The sequence below is a fragment of the Polistes dominula genome, unplaced genomic scaffold, assembly GCF_049000335.1.
Source record: "Polistes dominula isolate Pdom_NZ unplaced genomic scaffold, Pdom_raw_medaka contig_25, whole genome shotgun sequence".
Taxonomy (NCBI): Eukaryota; Metazoa; Arthropoda; class Insecta; order Hymenoptera; family Vespidae; genus Polistes; species Polistes dominula.
Window position 1 is genome coordinate 3,339,995 of NW_028301094.1, and position 24,149 is coordinate 3,364,143.

The following is a 24,149-nucleotide window of genomic DNA, read 5'->3' on the forward strand; positions in this document are numbered from 1 at the left end:
TTTCTATGCAAGTAATATAAGATTCTTTTGTATTCTAAATTATAATGAAATCCTCATTTATCGTTGTTTTCTGTTAACAGTCGTCGCTCAGGCCTACAAAGTGGACGTTGAGGTAATCGGAGGTGCATCAAAAGGATGCACGGCGATACTAAGATGCGTCGTTCCTAGTTTCGTCAAAGATTTGGTGCGTGTTGTGTCCTGGATTCAGGAACCATCTTCCTACATTTATCCTTCGTTACAAGGAGGTAAATTTAATTCATTTTTCTTGTTTTTCATTTTATTTTATTTTTATTTTTATTTTTTTTTATTTTCATTTAATTTTTTGGTTGTGCCTTTTCGTACCTGCAGCTGTAATTAGTTGAATTTTTATTTTTCACCATGTTTCTTCTTTTTTTTTCTACCAATTTCTTTCTAGCTTTACGAGCAATGAGAATTCCGTTAACATTAATATGGGTGCAACGTACCAACCATTATAACGTAATGAACGACTGTAATTTAAAATATTTGCACGAGCGTAAAAGTCTACAAGGAGATAATAAAAATCCAGTAGTTTCTAGCGTAGAAAGGAATATGTCTTTGGTGTATGGTGCAATGTCCAAAGAATTATAGTAGACGCCATCAGAATGATTTTCACCCGCGTGTATGTTAGAGCTACGAAGTATGATGTCGGTTGGGTCATTGCTTACCCAGGAACTAAAATTTAATATCCGGCACCTAGGGCTGTTTCTCCAGACCGAAATTTAATATCCACAATAATCCTGCAACACCTCTTCCTATCTTTAACAACGATAGAGGGTAGATACGAAAATTGTACATCGAGGACATCGACCTCGCGGAACCGACGACGACGACGACGACGACTCATTAACAGTCACAGAAATTAATCCGATTCAAAGCTAGTGAAATATTCCTTTGCGAAAAAGATAAACAAAAAATAAAAAGAAAAATATTTAAAAGTATCTTCTTTCTCAATGACGATAATTACACTTAATTACATTTAGCTCATGTAATTAAAATTAATATGATTTAAAAATATACTCTGCTTCTAATGAAATTCATCCCATTGCTTTTTAAGAAATATAATACGTATATTGTTACAAATGGTAGTATGTAAAATGATGACGTATTTTGTTTTTAAATCGTAATTGTCATTCTTTATTCAATTCGTAATACCGAAACTCGCAAAGAATTGTGCAAAATTTAAGTGATCCGACAATATGCGTTGACTATAGTACATGGAAAGGGGAAAACGCAGGACAACGCAGTTGGACTCTCTCCAAGTGACTATTGTCACAAGCTATTCGAATAACGACCGGTCCGCTTCTGGTATAACTTTTATTTGACAGGAACACAGAAAAAAAAAACATCATAAAAATTTGTTCCCTCTACGAAAGGAAGAAAAAAATAGATATAAACGGGGAAAAAACGTGTTTGGCTATTAACTACGTCAGAAATATCCACGTTCGAAAATGTTTTAACGTAAACACATATGACATATTTTATTATCGATTGTGTCTTTTACTTTTGTTTAATCGTTTCGCACAGAGAGAAAGATATTATTCTCTCTCTCTCTCTCTCTCTCTCTCTACGCTAGCGTGTTAAATTAAAAATAGTAATCTAAAGCGATTTCTCTCTTCGTGTAAACATACACGAGAATGTAATGAAAATAACAAACGAGCAAAACTCATACAGTGTACGATAATATTTTCTACATTTTCCAAAATTACCACGAATACAACAGTTTGAAAATTTTGCATAACGCGCACAACGCCAAATTTACATATATCGAAGCAATATTTTCCTACACATACCAGATCCCAGTTGGCAGTATTGCCGGAACCAGACCATGCGTAATTCGATGCAGGTACAGTTACTGAACTACATTGGTGTCCTATCTACCTTCAATGGGGACGCATATATACACCTCCCTATAGGTTCTATCGAATGTAATACCTAAACTACATAATCTAGCCAGTCCACCTGACTTGGCCGACAATCGCTATTTAGGAGTCTATCCTTATCAGAGACTAGGTCTTAGTTCGGTTAATGTCTCGCGACTAAACGTGACCCTCAGTTTCCTATAGGAGTATCATTAGCTTTTAGTTAACCATTGATTACTACTATCCATTATCTTGAAAAATAATAATTATAATATATCAAAATAATTTCTATCTGTAAAAATCATTGAAAAACTTTTGAACGAAAAATCAATGTTTCAAATTCATCCAATTTCGAAATTAACGCGATTTTACAATTCTAGGAAATGAGCACGTGGTAATATTAGTCGTTCCTGCACGTACGTACCTATGGAATCTTCGTAAAATCTTAGATAGTGAAACTTCAAAGGCAAATTCTAAGAGAAAGCTTTAAAGACTACTTACAGAGATTCGAGTTTCGAGAACAGGCGTGACTGTTTAGGATAACTACCGTCGTTAGCGTCGACTCCGGCTTATCTAAAGAGACTCGAAAGCTTAAGTACGGTTGGTCTTTGGGAGTAGGTTCTCTATATCACGTTGTTGGAGACAGAAAAGAGGAACGAAATTAGAGAGATAGAGAGAGAGAGAGAGAGAAAGTAGGCGACCAGAGAATCATAAAATTAGCATAATTACCGTCCTGAGGGATCAGTTCGCTAGAAAATATCGTAATCCATTGAAATTCGCAGTATCAAACCTATTAAAGATAACCCCAACTAAATCGAATTTTATTGGAAAATGTTAATATTATATTATCTGTTATTATACTCGTACAATATAAATAAATATGGGATATCAAATCCATGTTTATCACATAGCATTTAATACTATTGGGTTGGCAACTAAGTCATTGCGGATTTTGTTTTACACCTAATTCAGTTTTTTAATAGCAAAGATCAGAAATTTTATGAACGTGGCATTATGACACTGCTTGACCGATGACAAATGGTCATCAACAAAAATGGACAATACCTAATTGAATAAACTTATATTTTTAAGCAAAAATATTGAATTTTCATTCTTATTTAAAATCTGCAATTACTTAATTACCAACCCAATATTATACATTCGTTCGAGTATATATATATATATACTTATCTATACTTATCTTATAATTTAGTTAATGTTATCTCCTTTCGTCAAAGATTTTATCTTAACGAAGTCCTCCTACATTTTGTTTGGAAAATAAAGTGTTCATAATAATTTGTGTTAATTAATTAATTGTTTCAGATGGAAAATTTCATCTATTACCAACCGGTGAACTTCTCGTTCACAGTCTCGAATTTAGCGATCAATTACACGGATATAAATGTCGAACGATGCATCGACTAACCAGATTAGTGGTGGTTAGTTCAGCTGCTAATATTAGAATAGCTGGTAAGTTTATTTATTTACATATTATTACAATCAAAATAATTATAATCCTAAGCTAAGAGATATAAATTGAAATTGACATAATTATCTGTCATTAATTGAAGACCCAAAACATTTGTTTTCAGATCACAGGGGAATAATGCCTCCGGTTATGCTCGAAAATTCCGGGGTTGTTCACGTAGCTCAAGACGAATCAACGTCATTGGTCTGCGTCGCACAAGCTTGTCCTTCTCCTGAATATCGGTAAGTCTATTAATTAATCCTTTAATCCAAAGTATTGACCAAGACGTAGATAGGAGGACAATATTAGGAAGGATCTTAAGGAAATAGGGTAAGAAAACCACGAATATGGATGGGTTGCGTTCAGGGACAGGAACACTGGAGGGATTTGGTATTTGCGGCAATGAACTTTCAAGTTCCTATAACGCCAATTAATAATAATAATAAGAAGAATCTAAACGATTACGATTACGAAATAAATAAATATATACCGCAAGGTATATAAATAGAGATAACCCTCCTATAACACGGTAGATAGGTTTCTAGATAATGTCGTGTTGTGTGAAACCATGTTGTATGAGGCCCAGAGCCAGTACAAAAAGAGGGGTTACAAAAGAGGATTAGAAATACTTTTCCGCAACACTGTATCTTTAAAACGGCAAGTCTCTCCGCGGCTGTAGAAGTACAGTGCTGTATAAAGGTTTTTTGAAAGGAAATCGTGTTGTAGGAGGGTTCCCACAATTTATGAATCGTGTTATAGAGAAGCCGTGTTATAAGATGCCGTGTTGTAGGAGAGTTATCTGTACTACAAATATAAATACTGCGAGGTATTCTTTTTAAACAAAGAAATTCTTTAAATCGTTATGAAGCTCGTAAAAATCAGCTTAGAATTCAAAACTTGACGAATTCCTCAGCTAAAAAGACTATTGAATGTGCGAATCGTTGAACTGTCGAATAGGAAGAAAAAAAGAAAGATAAGGAAAGAAAAGAAGAAGAGGAAGAAGATATAACGCAAAGATCGTTGTTCCCCTCTTTCCTCTCTAATCCATTTCATTCTTCAACGAGAAATTACGATCGATTCTACGAGTAGAATAAGACGATAGAAGAAGAAGAAGAAGAAGATGCAGAAGATGAAGAAGAAGAACAAGAAGAACAAGGGATTCGAAGAGGAAAAAAAAGGAGGATGAAAGAGATAAGAAGGAGGAGGTGGAAAAGGAGGAAAAGAAGCGGGCAAAGAAGCGTTCCAAGTGGAAAGGAAAGAAAAGGAACAAGGATGCGGCGCGACTTTGATCGAGGAAAAGTGGAAGCTCACTCGATCGTGAAACCTCGCGAGTAGGGCGCAATCGGAAGCTCTTCATGTCGCCCGGGTCGACGAGAAGCTTTTCTCTCTACTTCAACGTTTTCCCTCTCGGAATTCTTTTTTTTTTTGCTTTCTCAGTCTTCTCTCTCTCTCTCTCTCTCTCTCTCTCTCTCATTCTCTCTTTCTTTCTCTTTCCCGATTTCCAACTGTCTCCCTTCTCCTACAAAACCTTCCCCCTCTCTGCCCCACCTCACCCAACCCAACCCCCGTTCACTGCGCACGCCAATACGAAGCGGAAAATATTCGTCGAAATGAAAATTTATTGCCAATATTGAAATACAGCTGGTCTCTGTCTTCACTTTACGTAACACACAAGAGCGATTTTCCTCTAATGAAAAATATACAATAACGATAGATCCTGGGATATTGATAGATACTTTTTCATTCGAAATAAATGTTTACGGTTCAAAAAAGTCAAGATTTTCCTCTTTGATAAATAGATATTTCATATTTTTTGTTTTCTATTGTGTATATGTTTTTCAATTTTCAATCCTTCTTCACTTAAGTAAAATGTCTTCTATGTTAAATCAAAAATCGTTAATTACATTTTTAATTAGAAATAAATTAATGTAAATTTAATTTACTAGTAATTGTTCTATAGAAAGTATTAAAAATAGCACGAGTAAAAGCATTAACAAAAAGTATACCTTTTCCTAACCTAACAATTTACAAATTAAAAACTCAAATTAACATAAACTTTTATAGCTGATCATAAACGTTACGATAAAAGCATCAATGATTGACATCGTATGAATAGTTGACGAACATCTTTCAAAAAATTATGAAAAATCTTATTTTTCAAAATAATAAGTTATCGAAAAAGACACGATTGATGTGCTGTACCCATCTTAACCTAACTTTTAGAAAATACTTATTTTTCAGAATTTCTTGAAAAATGGTCGACTACTGACACGAGATCAATTACAAGGGTGTCTTTAACTTAACTCGAAATGACAGAATCTCTTTTTTTTTGACATTAAGTCAAGTTTGCTACATAGATACCTATATATAATAGTTACGTATAAAGTTTTCGATTTAGATGACGAATTTGTGTTCCTTTTTTTACCATTAACTTTCAACAGGACATTGAAGTTGAGAACGGATCAACTTCTCTCTCTCGTTCTCTCTCTCTCTCTCTCTCTCTCTCTCTCTCTCTCTCTATCTCCGCCCACTTCCCTTTTGCTCTCGAAACTTTGCTACAAAGTGAAATCCCCCGTGGAACCACGTCCATTACGTATTACTAAGAAGAGAGATGGTATAAAGAAAACGTACGATAAATGGAGAAGGACGGAAGGAAATGGGGAAGGGTGAAACAAAAAGAGATATATATATATATAGAAAGAAAGAGAGAGATAAAGGAAGAAGGAGAGAGAGAGTGGGTCGAACGTGCCTTGATCGAGAACTGTCAAGAACTTGGAAAGGCGAAAGGAAACTGAGGATTCAAGGGGATAAATGCTCATGGATACGACTCAACGTCGTTTCTAGGTCGACGTATAACCGAAAACCAGTAAAATTAAACTCCTTGCCTCCAGGCGAATCTTTCTTACTGGATAGTTAGAAATTTTCGATGAAAAATTATTTCATTCGTCGATGAATATGAACAAATACATATTCCATACATTGATAAATTCGAACGACTACCAACTTCGTTACATACAAAGTGTTCTTAAAGTTACTTTATCTAACTGAAAAAAAAATGATCAATGTTTTGTTGGAATGTTTATATTTAGAACTATGGTATCATTTTTCTTTTCTCCAAGATTCGACAAATTTGTTTAGCAATGAGTTTAGTTATATCAAGTAAAGTATTCTCTCATTGTCAGTAGAGAACATTTTTATAATAGGTAAGAAAGAATTGTGTTAATTTATGGCATCGTAGATACTTACAATACTTGAACAATACTTTAACTTAAGATTCATATCTTAATATATGAAAAATAAAATATAATTCTATTAATAAATCAATATTGACTATTTTTCTTGTTTATTTTGTCTGTCGACAAAGCGACTTTAGAATATTCTTTACTTTGTAATTTACAATAATTTGCTTATTAATAACGTTCTTATCGTGCTACAACTTGTGGTCGAATCAATATGACAAATCTATCTTTAGATTTGTAATTTATTCATTTGCATTGCAAATGACAATTTTTATTAATAACGTAACTCTCCATATATAACGTTTAAATTATATAACCGATCGTATCATCGTTTTATTGATTTGCATCCTCATTACCATTGGTAAACTAATACAAATTACTCTACTAATGATATATTAATATGAATGTTTCAACTATCAATAATACGATTAAAATCTTTATTTTACTCTATTCCCTTTAAAGGTGGTACGCACAGACAGGTGCCGAACCCATGCTAGTCTTGTCTGGACCGAGAACTCGTTTACTTGGTTCTATGCTGGCAATAGAAGCCGTAACGTTGGAAGATAGTGGTATTTATAGGTGTTCCGCATCGAATCCCGGAGGTGAAGCTAGCGCCGAAATCAGGTAATTGGAGATTCTAATGAATAGAAATTATAACAATAGATATTTATAAGATATAATTCAAAGATTAAGATAATAACGCATATACGAAATTATATTCTCCCATATTTACTTTTTCAAACAATTTGAATTGTTCATTTTTACAGACTCATAGTGACGGCACCACTTCACGTTGAAGTAACGCCATCGCTACTGAGCGTTCATTTGGGTGGTGACGCCGAGTTCAAGTGTGAGGTTGGTATACATCCTCAAGCTGGACCACACTTTATCACCTGGTACAAGGACGGCAGGCAGCTTCCGGGCACTGGAAGACAATCAGAATTATTGAGGCTAAATGGTATAGGTAGAGATGACAGGGGAATGTATCAGTGCATCGTCAGAAGGTCCGAGGGTGATACAGCCCAGGCTTCCGCGGAATTGCAATTGGGAGGTACGTATGATCCTCTCTTCTGTTATCATCTAAATCGATCTTTCGTTCCTATTCTCTCTCGTGTCTTCTCATCTATCACTGGAATCTGATTACAAAGCTAACGTATTTTGTATTTACACAAATTTCGAGCTATCGAAAAATCGATCGTTATATCATGTTGATACATATGTAGGTTTCTTTCTGCAAAAAAAAAGTACAAATAGTTAAAGCAAATGAGTAAAATACGAACCCTGCCATATTATAGCTAGAAAACTCCCTCTCTCCAATCTCAATTATCACGTAACGGCGTTTCATGATCGTTCGCACTTTATGCCGTCCCATCAGCTCAATTATTAATAGAAATCATTTAACAGCCCATTAGTCGATGTGTACTTTATCGGTAGGTAAAGCAAATGCGTATTAGCACGAAAAACGAAATTAAACGATTCTATCTCATATATTTTTTATTACATCCTGCAAAATTGATCGACATTTTTAAAAATTTAACGTAAAAACGTATTTAACAATTATATAATTCTTTTCCATATTTAATCATCCTCTTCTTCCTCTTCCTTGTATTTTAACATACGTTTGGATTTAGAATGTAATATACACGTGCAATATTCTAGAAAGTAAATGAACAAACTCGATAAGCGTTTCTCTTTTCCTTTCACGGTCAAAGGTGCCAGGTACCGAGAAATGTTCTATGAAAGATTCAACTTTGAGATCGGTCTAGCTTCAATTATTAAAATAGAAATCATTTAAAAGCCCATTAACCGACGTGTACTTTATCGGTAGGCAAAGTAAATACATATTAACACGAAAAAATAAATTAAACTATACTATCTCATATATTTTTTATTACATTCTACAAAATTGATCGAAATTTGTTTAAAGTTAATATAAACGAGTTTCATAATTATATAATTTATTTCCACATTTAATCATCTTCTTCTTCCTCTTCCTTGTATTTCAAATACCTACATACGTTTGGATTTAGCACGTAATATACACGTGCAATATCCGAGAAAGTAAAGGGACAAACTCGATAAGCGTTTCTCTTTTCCTTTCACGGTCAAAGGCGCCAGGTACCGAGAAATGTTGTACGAAGGACTCAGAGCCTCGAGATCGGTCTGGTTGCGTTACCGATTGAGTTACAGAGGACTCGATTACTTGGCAAAGAGCAAGGTAACCGCGTGCCACGTTGTTGGAAGAGAGTAACTGTGTGTACTTTGAAGTGGAGAAGGCTTCTTTTACGGCGCTTTGCAATGTGCTTCGTTTCTCTTTCTCCACTCTCTCTCTCTCTCTCTCTCTCTCTCTCTCTCTCTAACTCTAACTCTTGTTCTCTTCTATCATCCTCTTTGCCTGTCTCGATCTCATTTTCTCTCTCGTACTATCATTGTTCCTCTATTTCTCTCGCTCACGGTCTATCGAGGCAGGTACCCCAGAACGAGGCACCTCCACCCCTGTTTGCCCTATATCTGGACCACCTATCTTTTGTGGGTGCGGGGGTATTGCATGAAAGAGGAGAGCATACCGTAAGCAGGAATGGAAAGAGGCAATAGGAGGAGGGCCTTTGAAACAACAATGAAGTTAGCGTCTCTCGCTCGTCAGCGTTAGTAATGCACGGAATTTACGTCAAAGGGAATTCGTGCAACCGACGCTATAGGGGGAGGGACACTATTGCTAGAGTACGAGAAAGAAATAGAGAGAGAGAGAAACTTGATGATCGCTTTTCTGCAATTTCATTCGAGAATACCTAACAAGAAAGAAATGAAAGAGAGGTAGCGTTGGACTAATAGGTAACGATCTTTTTTTTTTTTCTCCAAAGAATGTTTAAATGGTAGTTCGAAGAAAATTGCTCGATCTTTGAAAAAAACTGATAACCATTCGGGCGTGGTCTTACGAAGTGTTCCTCGATCGAACGTGTTTCGAATTGAAAAAAATTATAAGAATAAACGGAAATATTTTATTTATTTTCGATATTAAAATTTTTTTAAACCATTTTTTTTTTTGTATGCAAGACAATAATACGAATCTTTAAAATTCAAAAAAAAAACCTTGTTTAAAATTTACATCTTTAGAATTTAAATGAATTTTTTCTTTTTTCACCCCCATTTCTATTCAACATTGTAAAGTATATCGGAGACGATTTTTTCTACGACGGCAGAAGATCGTGTTCGTTAAAAAATAATACGCTTTCGACGTGCCACGATATCGTTACAAAAATATGAAAAATATATGCGAAAAACGAGATAGAGAGGTTGTCTCCAACTTTTATAATCTACCGTAGATCTTTCCTGTTTGGTTTGCAAGAAAAAGATAAAAAGAAAATAAAAAAAAATAAAAAAACATCGAGAGATCGACTTGCAAATTTGTGTTTCGTCGACGTTCCACTTTCTAAAACAAATTTATGTGTAGGAAGGTTTTATCGTGGGTTCGAAGTCGAACGAGAAGGTGTTTCTGACATGCAACTGTCGGAATAACGCATACCAAATCCAAGTATTGATGAACATCCGAACGTGTTATGTCGAATGTAAAACATCATCTTCTTTTCATTCGATCCGAAAGTCAATATTTAAAAAAAAAAAAAAAAAAAAAAAAAAAAAACAAGAAAAAAAAAGATACACGTAAAAAGGAAGAAGAAAAAAAAGTAACCTTGTATTTGTCGACAAGATGCGAAAATTTCCAAGTTGAATTCGATCTGCATGCTCGTCGACACGTCGACACAAGATATAAAACTAGAACAATTCATCCCAGGCGACACGGCATCGTTATCTCTCGTAATCACGACACCGCGTATTTTTCCACGACGAGAGAAAAAAGGAGAGAAAGATTCCATTTGCCGATACCCCATACTATCCAGCTAGCTCTGCTAGTAGATATATATATATATATCTATATATATATAGATATAGATAGGAAAAGCATTATCCGGCCGTAGGAAGTCCCATTTTGTCCTGGCTTACGCACCTCGTGCACACGCTTCTCGAGTTCTCCCTCACATTAGACGAGCATTGATGATCGCTCGGAGGCATCGAGACGAGGTTCATCAATTTTAACATGGATCCGCGAACACCGACCGCAAAAAACACTTTATTCACCTGCAGACGAAAGCTTTCCTATCTTTCTTCCATTCTTTATAATATATATGTACATATATATATATATATATTTGTTTTACTTATATACATATCTATCTATCTGTCTTCTTCTACTTCTTCTTCTTTCTTCTTCTTTTTGACTTCTTCTTCTTTTATTTTTCTTCCTACGTACTACCCATTAGACAATCCGTTCGTTCTCTTTATAAAAATGACGTCTATACAAAACTCTTTTAATGGCGATGAAATCGACACTTTTAATTACAACCTGAAGCTTCTTTTCTCTCTCTCTCTCTCTCTCTCTCTCTCTCTCTTTTTTTTCTTCTATCTCTCTCAAAGATCAGACCAACGAGAATTCGTCCCCGACATCTCAACATCGTTCGATCACGAATCTGAGCGATAGTGAACTCCCATTCTTATTCTCTTTCATTCTATCTCCTTCTATTCTTCACTTTCTTCCTTCTCTCGGCTTCTATGTTGAACATCGCAAAAAAAAATTCATGGAAACTTCCGTAGCAACGAGCTCATTGTCCCTTCCTCCACTTCCAACAGTTCCAACAATTGATACGCGCGCCAAGCGTATCGCCTTTCAAAAAAATGTCTCTTCTTCTCTCTGTTTCTTTTTTTTATCTTCATCCTTCTTTTACAAAGATACTCGTTCTCATATTGTTTATGAAGCATCATCGTTAGAAACCATAGGATGTAAGGTTTACTGAGTTCTCGGAACTTTGGTTAGTAACTTGAATATATTTCATGCTTTTATCCATTTAAATAATGAATTATCATTATTTCTTTTAAAGTATAAAGGGTGCATGGTAATTGACAACTCTCTGTTAACGTTAATACGACAAAGTATATATATATGTATTGAAATAAATAAATATATCCCTCTAGTTGAACAATAATTACGAAGCTTTTGAAATATTTCGAACAATCGTCACACCTGTAAGCACGACGAAACATAAACTGAGAATTTGAATAGAACGATAGAAGTAAAAGATGGAACATTTTTTGAATAATTTTGGACTTTGTGTTTTAGACGCACCACCGGTTCTTCTCTATTCGTTCATCGAGCAAACTCTTCAACCAGGACCAGCTGTGTCATTAAAATGTTCCGCTGCTGGAAATCCAACGCCGCAGGTCACATGGGCTTTAGATGGTTTCCCCTTACCGACTAATGGAAGGTAATTCATCCGAATCGTGCGAAATTTTTTGCTTAAAAAAACAAAAAAAAAGAAAATACCTTTGAAATTCGTTGTGTCGATATTATCGGCATGAATATATTGGGGGGGGGGGAAAGAAAAAACAAACAAACAAACATTTAAACGCTAAATTGAATCGATCATACTGGGTAACAAATAAATATTTCTGGTTTTTATTTTATACTTTTTTCGTGTATATTCAGCATATCGTAATATGCAGAAACATTTATATTCGTTCATGCGTAAAATGTTTTTCTCGCTATAACAACTTCAATTTCATGATTATCTAACTAGAAACGAGAAATATTTTATTGCATCAAAGATGGCAAATATCAACAAGGGTAGTTAGACTGCCAGATAAAGATCACACTTTGATATGCCTCGAGCTATTTTTCCTTTCTATTATCTATCGTATATTTTAACGAGTGATCGACATAAAATGTGCTTCTCTTTCTTTATTTTTCTCTTACGATCTCGTCATATTGTCAATATGACTGCATCTTCTTGTTTTCACATTTTTCCTTCCATCAACGAAAACAACGTATTTATTCGATCAACATCGAATCGTTATGGATAATAAAATACATTTTCTATTTTCTCAATATGATTAAAACATAATATCAAATCTGACTATATATTATTCGTGGTAATAATGAAACAATAAATTTCTCTAATTTGAACGATCCTCGAATATTACTTTTAAGGTTCGTCATTGGACAATATGTGACGGTACACGGTGATGTAATATCTCACGTTAATATTAGTCACGTGATGGTCGAAGATGGTGGAGAGTATTCCTGTACAGCCGAAAATCGTGCTGGAAAAGTTACACATGCTGCACGTCTTAACGTTTACGGTAATTAACAACTACGCGATAGATGTTAATTCTTTTACCTGTTCAATTGTAAACAAAAATTATGTCATTTTTCTCAGGTCTACCTTACATTCGACTAATTCCAAAAGTGACGGCAGTTGATGGTGAACAGCTTCGTTTGAAGTGTCCAGTAGCTGGTTATCCGATAGAAGAAATCAAATGGGAACGAGCAAATCGCGAGTTACCGGATCAGCTTCGACAGAAGGTACATCCAGACGGTACCTTGGTGATAACCAACGTACAAAAGAAGACCGACGCCGGAGTATACACCTGCTGGGCACGTAACAAGCAAGGACACAGCGCGAGAAGATCCGGAGACGTCGCAGTAATCGGTAAGGCCTTAATTTCGAAATTCCAAATTTACAGAATTGTCGTAGGTCTAAACAAAACTAGCAAGCACAGAGGAACAAGAGGACGAGATCAAACGAGCAAACTCGATTGAAGAAACAACAAAATTCCAAAGATTAATATTTTCGAAAGATCAAAGAAGAAAAATGATCGAACAAGGAAGAAGATAGATAATCAATTGCAGAGAAAATGCGGTCCCGTTGAGATGGAGAGATCAAGGACGACACATTAGAGCTCACCCCCTATGCCATTCTCAACGCTCACGAACAATTGTTATTGTTATTTCAGTTCCCCCAAAAATTAGCCCGTTCAGGACAGATCTCGATTTTCATCTCGGCGAACGAACGACCCTTACTTGTTCGGTGACGAAGGGCGATCAGCCATTATCCATCTCTTGGCTCAAGGACGGAAGGTCGTTGGGACCATCGGAACGTGTCACTGTTACCAATGTGGACCAGTACAATAGCATACTGATGATTGAAAGTTTGTCTCCAGATCACAATGGCAACTACTCGTGTGTGGCCCGTAATTTGGCCGCAGAGGTATCGCACACGCAGCAGCTAATGGTTCATGGTAATCCTCCTCTAGGCCCCCTACAATTTTTGCCCGACGACCACCTGGCCGCCAGAATTTATGCGTGCGTGGATGTTTGTCTGAGTGTGAGAGATCTGCTCGAAGATCTTGAGCGATTTCAGGAACTCGGCAGCGTTTTTTTATCTTATCTCGCTTTTTAATACTCTATCTCTTAATAATATATATATTTTTTACTTAACGCCCATTAATCTATTGAACTATTATACAATTGTTATTTTTGTCATTTGTTAAATGCTTATTCGTAAAATGCTAAATCGCGAACGCTGGATTCCTGCGCGCTGCTTCGAGAAGACGTACTCTTTCGATGCCTACTATCCTAACGTCACTAGGAACGTAGAGACCTGGTTAATCCAATGACGACTCACGCTTAGCGTGAGAGCTATTCCTCGTGCACGAAACCTAACCCTTTTTCAATTTAATTCCGTTTTCATATTTCGACGATTTTTCTCCTTTCCGACCTCTCGACAATCCACGGATTTTCTCCATGAATACTTTTATTTAAATACATCGATCACAAATATGTTTTCTTAGTTTCGTTGTACAAAGAATAACCATTTCGGGAATGTTATTCACCTGGAGTGATGCTCGGTCGAAGAAAACAGCATGTATGTACCTCGATCGAAAACACGAATACTCCTATATCTATATTATTCATGGAGATTGTTACGTGAGAATATCGAAAGGACGTCGAATGCTCGCTCTTTTTTTTGCGTTATAAACGAACGTACGTTTGTGTGAGTGGTGCGATGCTAATGATTATGTGTAAAAGTGAGGGCGGCAGGTTCTGGTCCGCGGCGGGGCCACCCTCTCTCTCCTCTACATTGCTACGTTACTATACTGCCTCTATTGTACATATATTCTATATATATACATACTATATATTCCATATATACATGGACGTACTACTGTCTATAATATATATATACATACTTACTATCATCAACTATGATGCTATATATATATATACTTATACATATACATATATATATTATGACACATATTACCTGGTACCAGGTTCTTGCGTTTTTTTGGTGCCATCTTTTTCTCGCTCTCACGTATGGTTCTCTCTTCTCTCTTGACCTTTTCCAGTACCCCCTATTATTGAGCCATTTACGTTCCAAGAGGGCCTTTCCGAGGGGATGCGGACGCGGACGGTGTGCGGGGTCGCGGCGGGTGATCCACCCTTAACCATATCCTGGCTGAAAGACGGCCAAAGTCCCTTTTCCTTACTACCGAATCTGGCATCCGTTGCTAACATCTCCCAATTGGATCCCTACTCTAGCCTCCTCAGTATAACGAACCTTGCGGCCGAGCACTCCGGCGACTATACCTGCGTCGCCGCGAACCCCGCCGCCGAGGTCAGGTACACGGCCAAGCTACAGGTAAAAGGTAACTAGATGATCGGCGACCCTTATCCATATCACGATTTTTCCTGATAATTCCGATAAACCTTGATTCTCGAATTATCCATAAACCTTTAACCTTATAAGCAAGTTTTCATCCCCGACGATGACGACGATGATAATGACGTTTGTTCGTTCAAAATTTTCTTTTTATCGTTTGGGGTTGGGTTCAACAAAAAAATTCTTCTCAATGTCATAAGATCAATAAAAATAAATCTCTTTCCTTGGATCCTTTTTTTTCTTTCCAATTTTTTTCTTTCATTGTTAAACATTTCGTTTTATTGATTACAATATATACTTGAAACAAATAATTAACCAAATATTATGTGAAGAATAAATATTTGATTCATGTGAAAGATAACGCATGTCGTCGGGGTTGAAAGATATATTATCCTGACAAATCCATTTCACGTATCGTTAATCAGTAATCAGTATCACACACCTCACCAATTGATTTCCATCATCATCCATTGTCATTAATACGTCATTACGCTTACGGCTCGGGCCCTTGCGTCTCACCATTTTCTATCATCAACGTGTTCTCGTTGGGACCGTAACTCAAATACAGATAAAGATGAAACATTTAATCGCCAGAGAAAAATAAACAAATATTTCAATTATTATTATTTATTATTTTCTAACAAAATTCCTACTAACAATGAGATGGTTTAAACCAACGAGATCACTATCGTATATAGTTCACATATCCTGAGATTAATCGCACACATCCTTTATTTTTCCTAAATATAAATCCATGCCGAAACCTTCTACATCCTCCTACCTTTCCAAAAGACACACAGTGTGTATTACATTTACGTTGCTTTGGCTCTCTGGGAATGCATCGGTATCTCGTGGACCCCCCGAGGTTTGCTTGACTTGACCGAATCATAAAGGTAACAGTTTGCACCTTTCCTTATTTTAATCGTTTTAAACGAGGAATCGAAAAATAAAAAAAGAACAAAGTGAAAAATATAAAAAAAAAATATATATATATATCAATTAAACGATCTCTCGATTATCTTCTGGCCTGCGTGCGTTCGTGTATGTGAGCATTACATATATCTTTTATATTGCATGTTCTTTTTTATATTATACAACTTAGATCTCTGTTTGCATATATACATATATAAATATACATTGTATCTATCTCTCTCTCTCTCTCTCTCTCGCTCTCTCTCACTCTCTATCTCTCTCTCTTTCTTTTTCTCACACCACACTCTCACATCTCTCTCTCTCTTTTTATATACATATATATATATATATATACCTACGTAATATACATATTATTCTCTTGATTACGTAATTCAATGTTTCGTATACCTAAATTGCGAGCACGCCACTACGCTCACGAGCAGAAACTTCCACCAACTTTGCGCTGGCTCTCTCCTTTGGGCTCGTTGGAAGGCAGTCTTTTTTATTCACTTTTGCATGCTTTATCACCATCTTTCTATTTCTCTTTTACTCTGTTTGTCTGTCTGTCTGTCTAATCTCACTCCTTTTTTATCTTTCCTTTTTTACGCAATGGGGTGAGCAAAACTATCGATTTAGATTTTCAAAACTCGAATGTTACGAAAAATATTGAAATAAAGATTAATGTAAATAAAAATATAAATATATGCTTAAATTATTATCAAATTATGATAATATTAATTCGAGTATCGAAATTCGAATATCGAAGGATTCTTACCTCATTGTTAATCGATAATGTAGATCAGTAGTACGTATATTATTATATTAATTAATTTGTATTTATATTAAACTAGTCGTTAGAAGCGGGTACTTATATATATATTATCTATATCTACATATATATATATATATATATATATATATATATATATGTATATATATTAAACGCCTTTTCCACTATACATATTTAAAATACCGGTGCTCTTTGCCGATAAATGCTCACCCACTACTATTCACTTGTATCATCCTGCCCACCTGCGCCTTTTTCTTCCGAGAGTTCTACTACTTTATCACGCCACGTTTTTTAAATCGAGTATTATATTATATATTATATTATATTTATACATTACGTATATATATATACATTACATATTATATTATTATTATATTGTCGCACGCGTCGGTGCGTGGCCAACCAATATTTTTGCCATTTTGTAAAACGTTGAAATTCCCACTCACAGTATCTCGCTTGTGCAGCGTTTTTTCACCACTGTAAGAGTAGAACCCGCTAAAAACAGAGCTAACCACCTCTAATCGATTACCCAAAATTTATCGTACGTATCGATGCGCGGCGGGCAATACAGTATATACAGTTATATAGTAGAATATAATCATCTAAATTAATCCTAACGCTTTAATTGACAAAATGCCACGCGATGACTGAAATATCTTATTGATTTATAGTCATCGCGTACAATATTATTTGCATTATTAATCGTAACGTCTGGCATCGACACAAGTTATTTAACCAAACTCTCCTCTGTCTCATCCACTAACCTTCATTCTCACTCTATTGTATAATATTATCTTTATCACTATTTCTCTCTCTCTCTCTCTCTCTCTTTCTCTCTTTCTCTCTCTCTCTCTCTCTCTCTTTCTATCTATATCTATCTCTATCTCTATCTCATAAAATTAATCTCCATTTGTCCATAAAACGAAAGAAAGTTAATAATAATCATGTTAATTGAATTTTTGCATCATCAATAATAGATTTATCGATTAAATTGATTATAAAGTGGAAAAAAAAAAAGAAAAATAAAAGACAAATTTTTAAAGAAAAGGAACGTGTTGTTGCTTTCAATTGATAGACTAAGCGATGATCAATTCCGAAATTTCAATTTTATTTTTTTTTATATGAAATATGATGTACGTTAAAAATGATTGATCGATAATAAAGTTAAAAAGCTTCGTCTTACGAGCTCGTTCCTTTTCATTGTATCTTTTGTATATTCTTGTATTTTTTTTCTTCTTTTTTTTTTGTATTCTTCTAACGACGTACCTGTCTTTAAATCGCTAACGACCAGTAAAAAAAAATAAAAAAAAATTAAAAAAACAATAGTAATAATCTTTGGAACCGCGATAGAATTGTTTAAAGATATGCGTTGTAATTTTCCAGTTCCTCCACGGTGGATCGTTGAACCAACAGATAGCATAAGTGTCGAAAGAAACAAGCACGTTGCTTTGCACTGTCAAGCACAAGGTGTACCGACACCTGTTATCGTTTGGAAGAAAGCTACAGGTAAGTGTATCTCGTATGAAAAAAAAACATGTGTGCACATCACACAAGTTAGAAGTGAAACCTTTAAATAAACAAGTTTCGAGGATATATAATTTATTATATAATATTATTATAATATTATTTATACTTTTAATTTGTAATTATTTATTTTATTATTAATTTAATTATAAAAATGCACGCCTGTTCTTATGCAACCCTCCAGACACAATTTGAAAATGTTGCTTGCGAGCGCCATCTACTGAGACGGAATTATTTTGCAGTCAAAACTGTTTATACACGTATGTACGACGGGTTGCCTATCTTTTGGGCAGAAAAAATCCATCCCGATAGATGGCGCTCGCAATCAACATTTTCAAAGTGTTTCTGGAGGATTGCATTCATACAGGCGCACATTTTTATAATAATTACAAAGAAAGTAAATGATAAAACACTTTAAAAAATGTTTGCAAATCAAATATTTTTATAAATAATGATGATTTATAAATAATGATATGTTTGTCTCTTTTTATCTTTTTACGTAGTATTAAGGCCGTTTCTTTCCCCCACTATATCGTCCATTTCTTTTCCCCACTACATCACCGCGTTTCATTTTTTCAAATCACACCCATTCTAAAGAAGTTTTCACTTAAAAAAAAAAACAGAAAAAAATAGATGTTACTCGTATGAACGAAATTTAAAGCCTAAGGCTTTTAATCGTAGGAAGTAAATCTGGCGAATACGAGGAGTTTCGAGAACGAGCATACACTAAAATTTTAAGCAACGGAACCCTCCTCTTACAACACGTGAAAGAGGACAGAGAAGGGTTTTATCTTTGTCAAGCGAGTAATGGTATTGGATCTGGCATAGGCAAAGTTGTACAATTAAAAGTTAATTGTAAGTATTTAATAAATTGTTCATATTAAATATTTTTATGTTTTGATATTGAATTATTTGTTATTTTAATTTAAAATAACAACATAGCATCACCATATTTCGCTGCACCATCGCGATTGGTCACGATTAAGAAAGGTGACACTGCTACGTTACATTGCGAGGTACACGGTGATAAGCCAGTAACCGTAAAATGGTTAAAAGGTGGAAAAATTGAATTGAATCCTTCGACGAATTATCGGTAATATGGATATATAATTTTATTTATTCCACGCAAATGTGAAAGAATTAATTTCTTTTTTTTTGGTAAAATAAAACCTTGGATAAAATTGATAATTTTTCATCAAAAGGGTCACCATAAATCAGGAAGCAACGCCCGACGGTGTTCTCGCACAAATGCAAATTTCCTCGGCGGAAGCATCCGACAGTGGAGCATATTTCTGTCAAGCTAACAATCTTTATGGTCGCGATCAACAACTTGTACAACTCCTCGTACAAGGTACAAAATAATTTGAGTCCGAGAAATAAATGAAATCTTTAATTTAGGAAAAATGATTAATTTTAATTGTCTTTTATAGAACCACCACAACCACCGAACAATTTAGAAACAGCTATGATCGCTAGTCGAAGTATTAACGTAAAGTGGCAACACAAATCACAAGATACAAGCGAAGTTACCAAATATATACTTCAGTATAAGGAAGGCGTAGGTAAGCAAAATTACTTGTACAATATAATAGTAATTAAATTAAACGTTAATTTCGTTAAACAGGTGGTATGTGGCAACAACAAGAATTTGTCGGACCGCCTTTACCCTATGCCGCGTTAATCGATGATCTTAAACCTGCTACGAGATACACGATACGAGTGATTGCTGAAGGACCAGCAGGTCGTTCGGCTCCTTCGGCAGAACTTTTGGTAAGGACCGAACCTCAAAGACCAGCTGGACCCCCTATTAATCTTGCTGCAAGAGCACTTTCTTCATCGGAAATTTTGATTACTTGGTCACCACCGTTGCCCGAACTTCGTCACGGAGACATACAAGGCTTTAACGTCGGTTATAGAGAAACTAGGTAACGAAATTTCTTCCTCCATTTAACTCGTTCCGTACTTCATTGAATTCTCTTTTTATTATTCCATTGAAAGTAAAATAAAAGAGAATTCATTATAAAACGATTAAAGAGAAATTTGTCAAGAAAATAAAAGTCTTAAACGATCTTTCTAGCTCAGGAAATCCATCGTACAACTTCACTTCTGTATCCGGAGATGGTGAAGAAGGGGGCGGTGAACTTCGTTTGACGGGTCTTCGACCTTACACGAGATACTCCTTGGTCGTTCAGGCGTACAATCAAGTCGGATCTGGACCTTTATCCGAGCCATTACTAACGCAGACATTAGAGGATGGTGAGACTCGAAATTACCTTCCGCCGAGATCGATATGACGTTAACGTTGATTGCTACAAAGCTTCAGAACTTGCTCCCTTTCAGTTCCCAGTAAACCACCGGAAGATGTAAGATGTGCAGCGCTTACTTCGCAATCTCTTCAAGTATCTTGGCAGCCACCCTCTAATACACATAGTAACGGCATTATTCAAGGTTATAAATTGAATTACGAGCCGATTTTAGCAGACACGTGGCTTAGCGCTAACAAAATGGAAGTAAGTATTATCTCGTGAAAAAAATCTAATCAAAAATTTAAATAAAATTAATTTATATATATATATATATATATTTAGGATAACATATTCTTTTTATATTTTATATGTATTTATGCATGTATGTATATTTTTTTTAGGTACGTAAAACTAGCGCTTTAACGATAGTTCTAACAGATCTTAAAAAATACACGAATTACACAATACAAGTACTGGCCTATACGAGAGTAGGGGATGGAGTTCCTACTACTGTTACTTACTGTCAAACCGAAGAAGATGGTATCATTATTACATCTATTCTACTTTATCCTTATTTTGTACCGTGTCTAATTTAACGTTATTACAGTACCTGGAAGTCCAGCTGATATTAAAGTGGTCGTGAGTTCGCCTCAGGCTCTTTTTATTTCCTGGTTACCACCATTGGAGCCTAATGGAATTATCACGAAATACAATCTCTATACTAGGTATATTATATAATTTAATTTAATTTATAAAAATGAAATTTTTTTATTTTATCTTAATTATAACGATATTAATTATACTATAGAGTTGTCGACGGTCAAGGTGAATTAAATCACGGCAAGAGAAACTTACCAGCTACGAACACTCATTTCGAAGCTACGGGCTTGCAACAACACGTAGAATATCAATTTTGGGTAACAGGTATTACTCGAGTTGGCGAAGGCCAAAGTTCGAAAGTAGCTGTTCAAGTACCAACTAATAGAGTACCAGCAAGGATCACGTCCTTTGGTGGTCACGTCGTAAAACCATGGAGAGATACGGCTACCTTAGCTTGCAATGCGGTTGGTAATCCTACTAGAGAATGGTTCAAAGGAACCACCACACAAATTAGAATTGATACTGCCAGAAATGCACAAATTTCACCAAACGGCGAACTCGTCCTATCAAATTTACAATCACAAGATTCTGAAAATTATACTTGCCAAGTAAAAAACATGGAAGGAAGCGATAAATTACATTACAGTCTCATTGTACAAGGTAACATATTTTTTTATATAACACAACATTGGCATACTTAAAATTGTATCACTTTGTATTTATATTTTTTCTAGTTCCACCTAGTGCACCTGTATTATATGTAACAAGTTCAACGTCAAGTAGTATACTACTACATTGGAAATCTGGTTATAATGGTGGAGCACCTTTAACCGGTTACACGTTACACTATCGTACAACTCATGGTAATTTAGATGAGCTGCATCTCTCTAGACATGCTACTAATCACGAACTGAAGGTACGCTTTCTAAAGAAGTATTTTGAGTATGTTGCAATTCAAAAAATAATATTTGCTAATAATAAAATTTAACAGGGCCTTCTATGCGGGAATACTTATCAATTATATCTAACATCGCATAATAAAATTGGTAGCAGTCCTTCGTCACCAGTACTTTCCGTACGAACTCAAGGACAAGCACCAGGAATACCACCATCCGCGGCTTTTCTTAATCCTAACTCGACATCGTTGGTTTTAAGATTACACGTTTGGCCTGACAATGGCTGTCCTATTCTTTACTTCGTTATTCAATATAGACCTGCGACCGATTTTCATTGGACTTTAGTCTCTAATAGTGTTAAAATGCAACGAAGGTTCATCGTGACACATCTAACACCAAGCACGGTATATCAATTGAAGGTCGAAGCTCACAACGTTGCTGGAAGCAATCAGGCAGAATTTAGTTTCGTGACTTTGACAAAGGAAGGTGGTAAGCTCGAACGATATTTATAATTATCATTTGAATTGCTTGAAAATGTCATCATTTCGCTGCTCATTAATCAAAATTAGTAAAATTGAAAGAATTATATCCAAAAGGCACTGTGTTCCTGTAACATTGCAGAACCACCACCTCCAGAATTATCAAAACGTGGAATAGCATCTGTTATTCCCTTCTACGCGGATGTGAAAGTTATCCTGCCTCTGATAATCGCTACAATTGCTCTAGTCTCAGCTGCCGTAATAGTTGCATTCCGTTGGCGAAACAGTAAGTTTTCTTAGTGAGAAATAACGATAATATTTAAAAAAAAAAACCCCCAAAAAAATATAATTGAGATCATATTTTAGGATATTTGGGAGACCGTGTTCAAAGACCGATGAAGGAATCTCAAGAAAATCAACAAAACGCTGAAACACAACGAGAACGTTATTACGCAACTATTCACAAGGTCGCCCTGCAACAGGCAGCGAGTACTGGTGCAGGTCCCGACAAGATTCCAGGTGAACCTTTGTTACGATACGGACGACAGCCAGGTTTGGTATTATAATTACTTTACAGGTAAAATGCGCGCCGCTCATCCAATCATGCGATAATTCATGATGCAGCAGCAGGTCGATGATGAGTGAACGATATTCAAAGAATTAACTGATTACAATATTGTTTTTCTTTTTTTTTAAATATCATTTAGGTTCTCGGTCCATTCTTCGAATATCTATCGGAAATCGATCGCTGAATGTATAACGCGTCACATCAAGGTATAAAGAGTATAATCATTAAACATTTCAAATTCTATCAAAGTCTTTCTCTAGATACACGGATAAGCAGAATTATTGGTCAGACGCGATTTGAAAGGTAGGCAATGCCTCTGATGGGTTACAGAGACAGCGGAGGACATCTCGCCGTACGCTACGTTCCAGCTTTCGGAGGGTGGAGGGGGAAGCCTGGCAGGGCTGGGAGGATTGGGAGGACTGGGAGGCGCGGCGGAAGCATCTGCGGCAGGTCTACATCCGAACAACACACTTCTTCACAGTTTCATGTATCACGAGCACGCTATGACCGAGGGTTGCGCGAGTCCTCCGCCAGCGGCAACGGTATCTATTTTTTTTCTTTTTTGAAGTGAAAACTTCTTTAGAATAGGTGTGATTTGAAAAAAATGAAACGCGGTGATGTAGTGGGAAAACGAAACCGGGATGTAGTGGGGAAAAGAAACTGCCTTAATACTAAGTAAGAAGAGAAAAACATATAGGATTGATTGACATATAAAATACTAAATATTATTCTAAAAATATGCATAAGTTAATTACAACATTAGAGTTCAATTTTTATCATTATTTATAAAAATATTTGATTTGCAAACATTTTTTAAAGTGTTTTATCATTTACTTTCTTTGTAATTATTATAAAAATGTGCGCCTGTATGAATGCAATCCTCCAGACACACTTTGAAAATGTTGATTGCGAGCGCCATCTGTCGGGATGGAATTTTTTCTGCCCAAAAGATAGGCAACCCGTCGTACATAAGTGTATAAACAGTTTTGACTGCA

General features: G+C 35.6%; 1 protein-coding gene across 9 annotated transcripts in view; it reads left to right on the forward strand.

Annotated features, from left to right (window-relative positions):
* Dscam2 (Down syndrome cell adhesion molecule 2) overlaps positions 1-24,149 on the forward strand; it is an 87,905-nt gene that overhangs the window by 59,925 nt on the left and 3,831 nt on the right. For 3 of the 9 annotated variants that reach the window (XM_089176543.1, XM_015315767.2, XM_089176542.1), the window contains 25 exons: positions 81-245; positions 3,204-3,350; positions 3,473-3,590; positions 7,050-7,211; positions 7,355-7,638; positions 11,758-11,902; positions 12,625-12,776; positions 12,854-13,126; positions 14,826-15,125; positions 18,225-18,347; positions 19,047-19,220; positions 19,308-19,458; positions 19,568-19,716; positions 19,796-19,927; positions 19,990-20,290; positions 20,443-20,621; positions 20,706-20,875; positions 21,013-21,151; positions 21,219-21,336; positions 21,420-21,871; positions 21,946-22,127; positions 22,203-22,596; positions 22,729-22,872; positions 22,953-23,138; positions 23,485-23,696. In XM_089176543.1, coding sequence (XP_089032669.1) covers positions 81-245; positions 3,204-3,350; positions 3,473-3,590; positions 7,050-7,211; positions 7,355-7,638; positions 11,758-11,902; positions 12,625-12,776; positions 12,854-13,126; positions 14,826-15,125; positions 18,225-18,347; positions 19,047-19,220; positions 19,308-19,458; positions 19,568-19,716; positions 19,796-19,927; positions 19,990-20,290; positions 20,443-20,621; positions 20,706-20,875; positions 21,013-21,151; positions 21,219-21,336; positions 21,420-21,871; positions 21,946-22,127; positions 22,203-22,596; positions 22,729-22,872; positions 22,953-23,138; positions 23,485-23,696 — 4,952 coding nt within the window. Of the gene's footprint in view, positions 1-80; positions 246-3,203; positions 3,351-3,472; positions 3,591-7,049; positions 7,212-7,354; positions 7,639-11,757; positions 11,903-12,624; positions 12,777-12,853; positions 13,127-13,430; positions 13,716-14,825; positions 15,126-18,224; positions 18,348-19,046; positions 19,221-19,307; positions 19,459-19,567; positions 19,717-19,795; positions 19,928-19,989; positions 20,291-20,442; positions 20,622-20,705; positions 20,876-21,012; positions 21,152-21,218; positions 21,337-21,419; positions 21,872-21,945; positions 22,128-22,202; positions 22,597-22,728; positions 22,873-22,952; positions 23,139-23,484; positions 23,697-24,149 lie in introns of all 9 variants that reach the window. The other 6 variants (XM_015315768.2, XM_015315769.2, XM_015315771.2 and 3 more) reach the window with 6 other exon arrangements.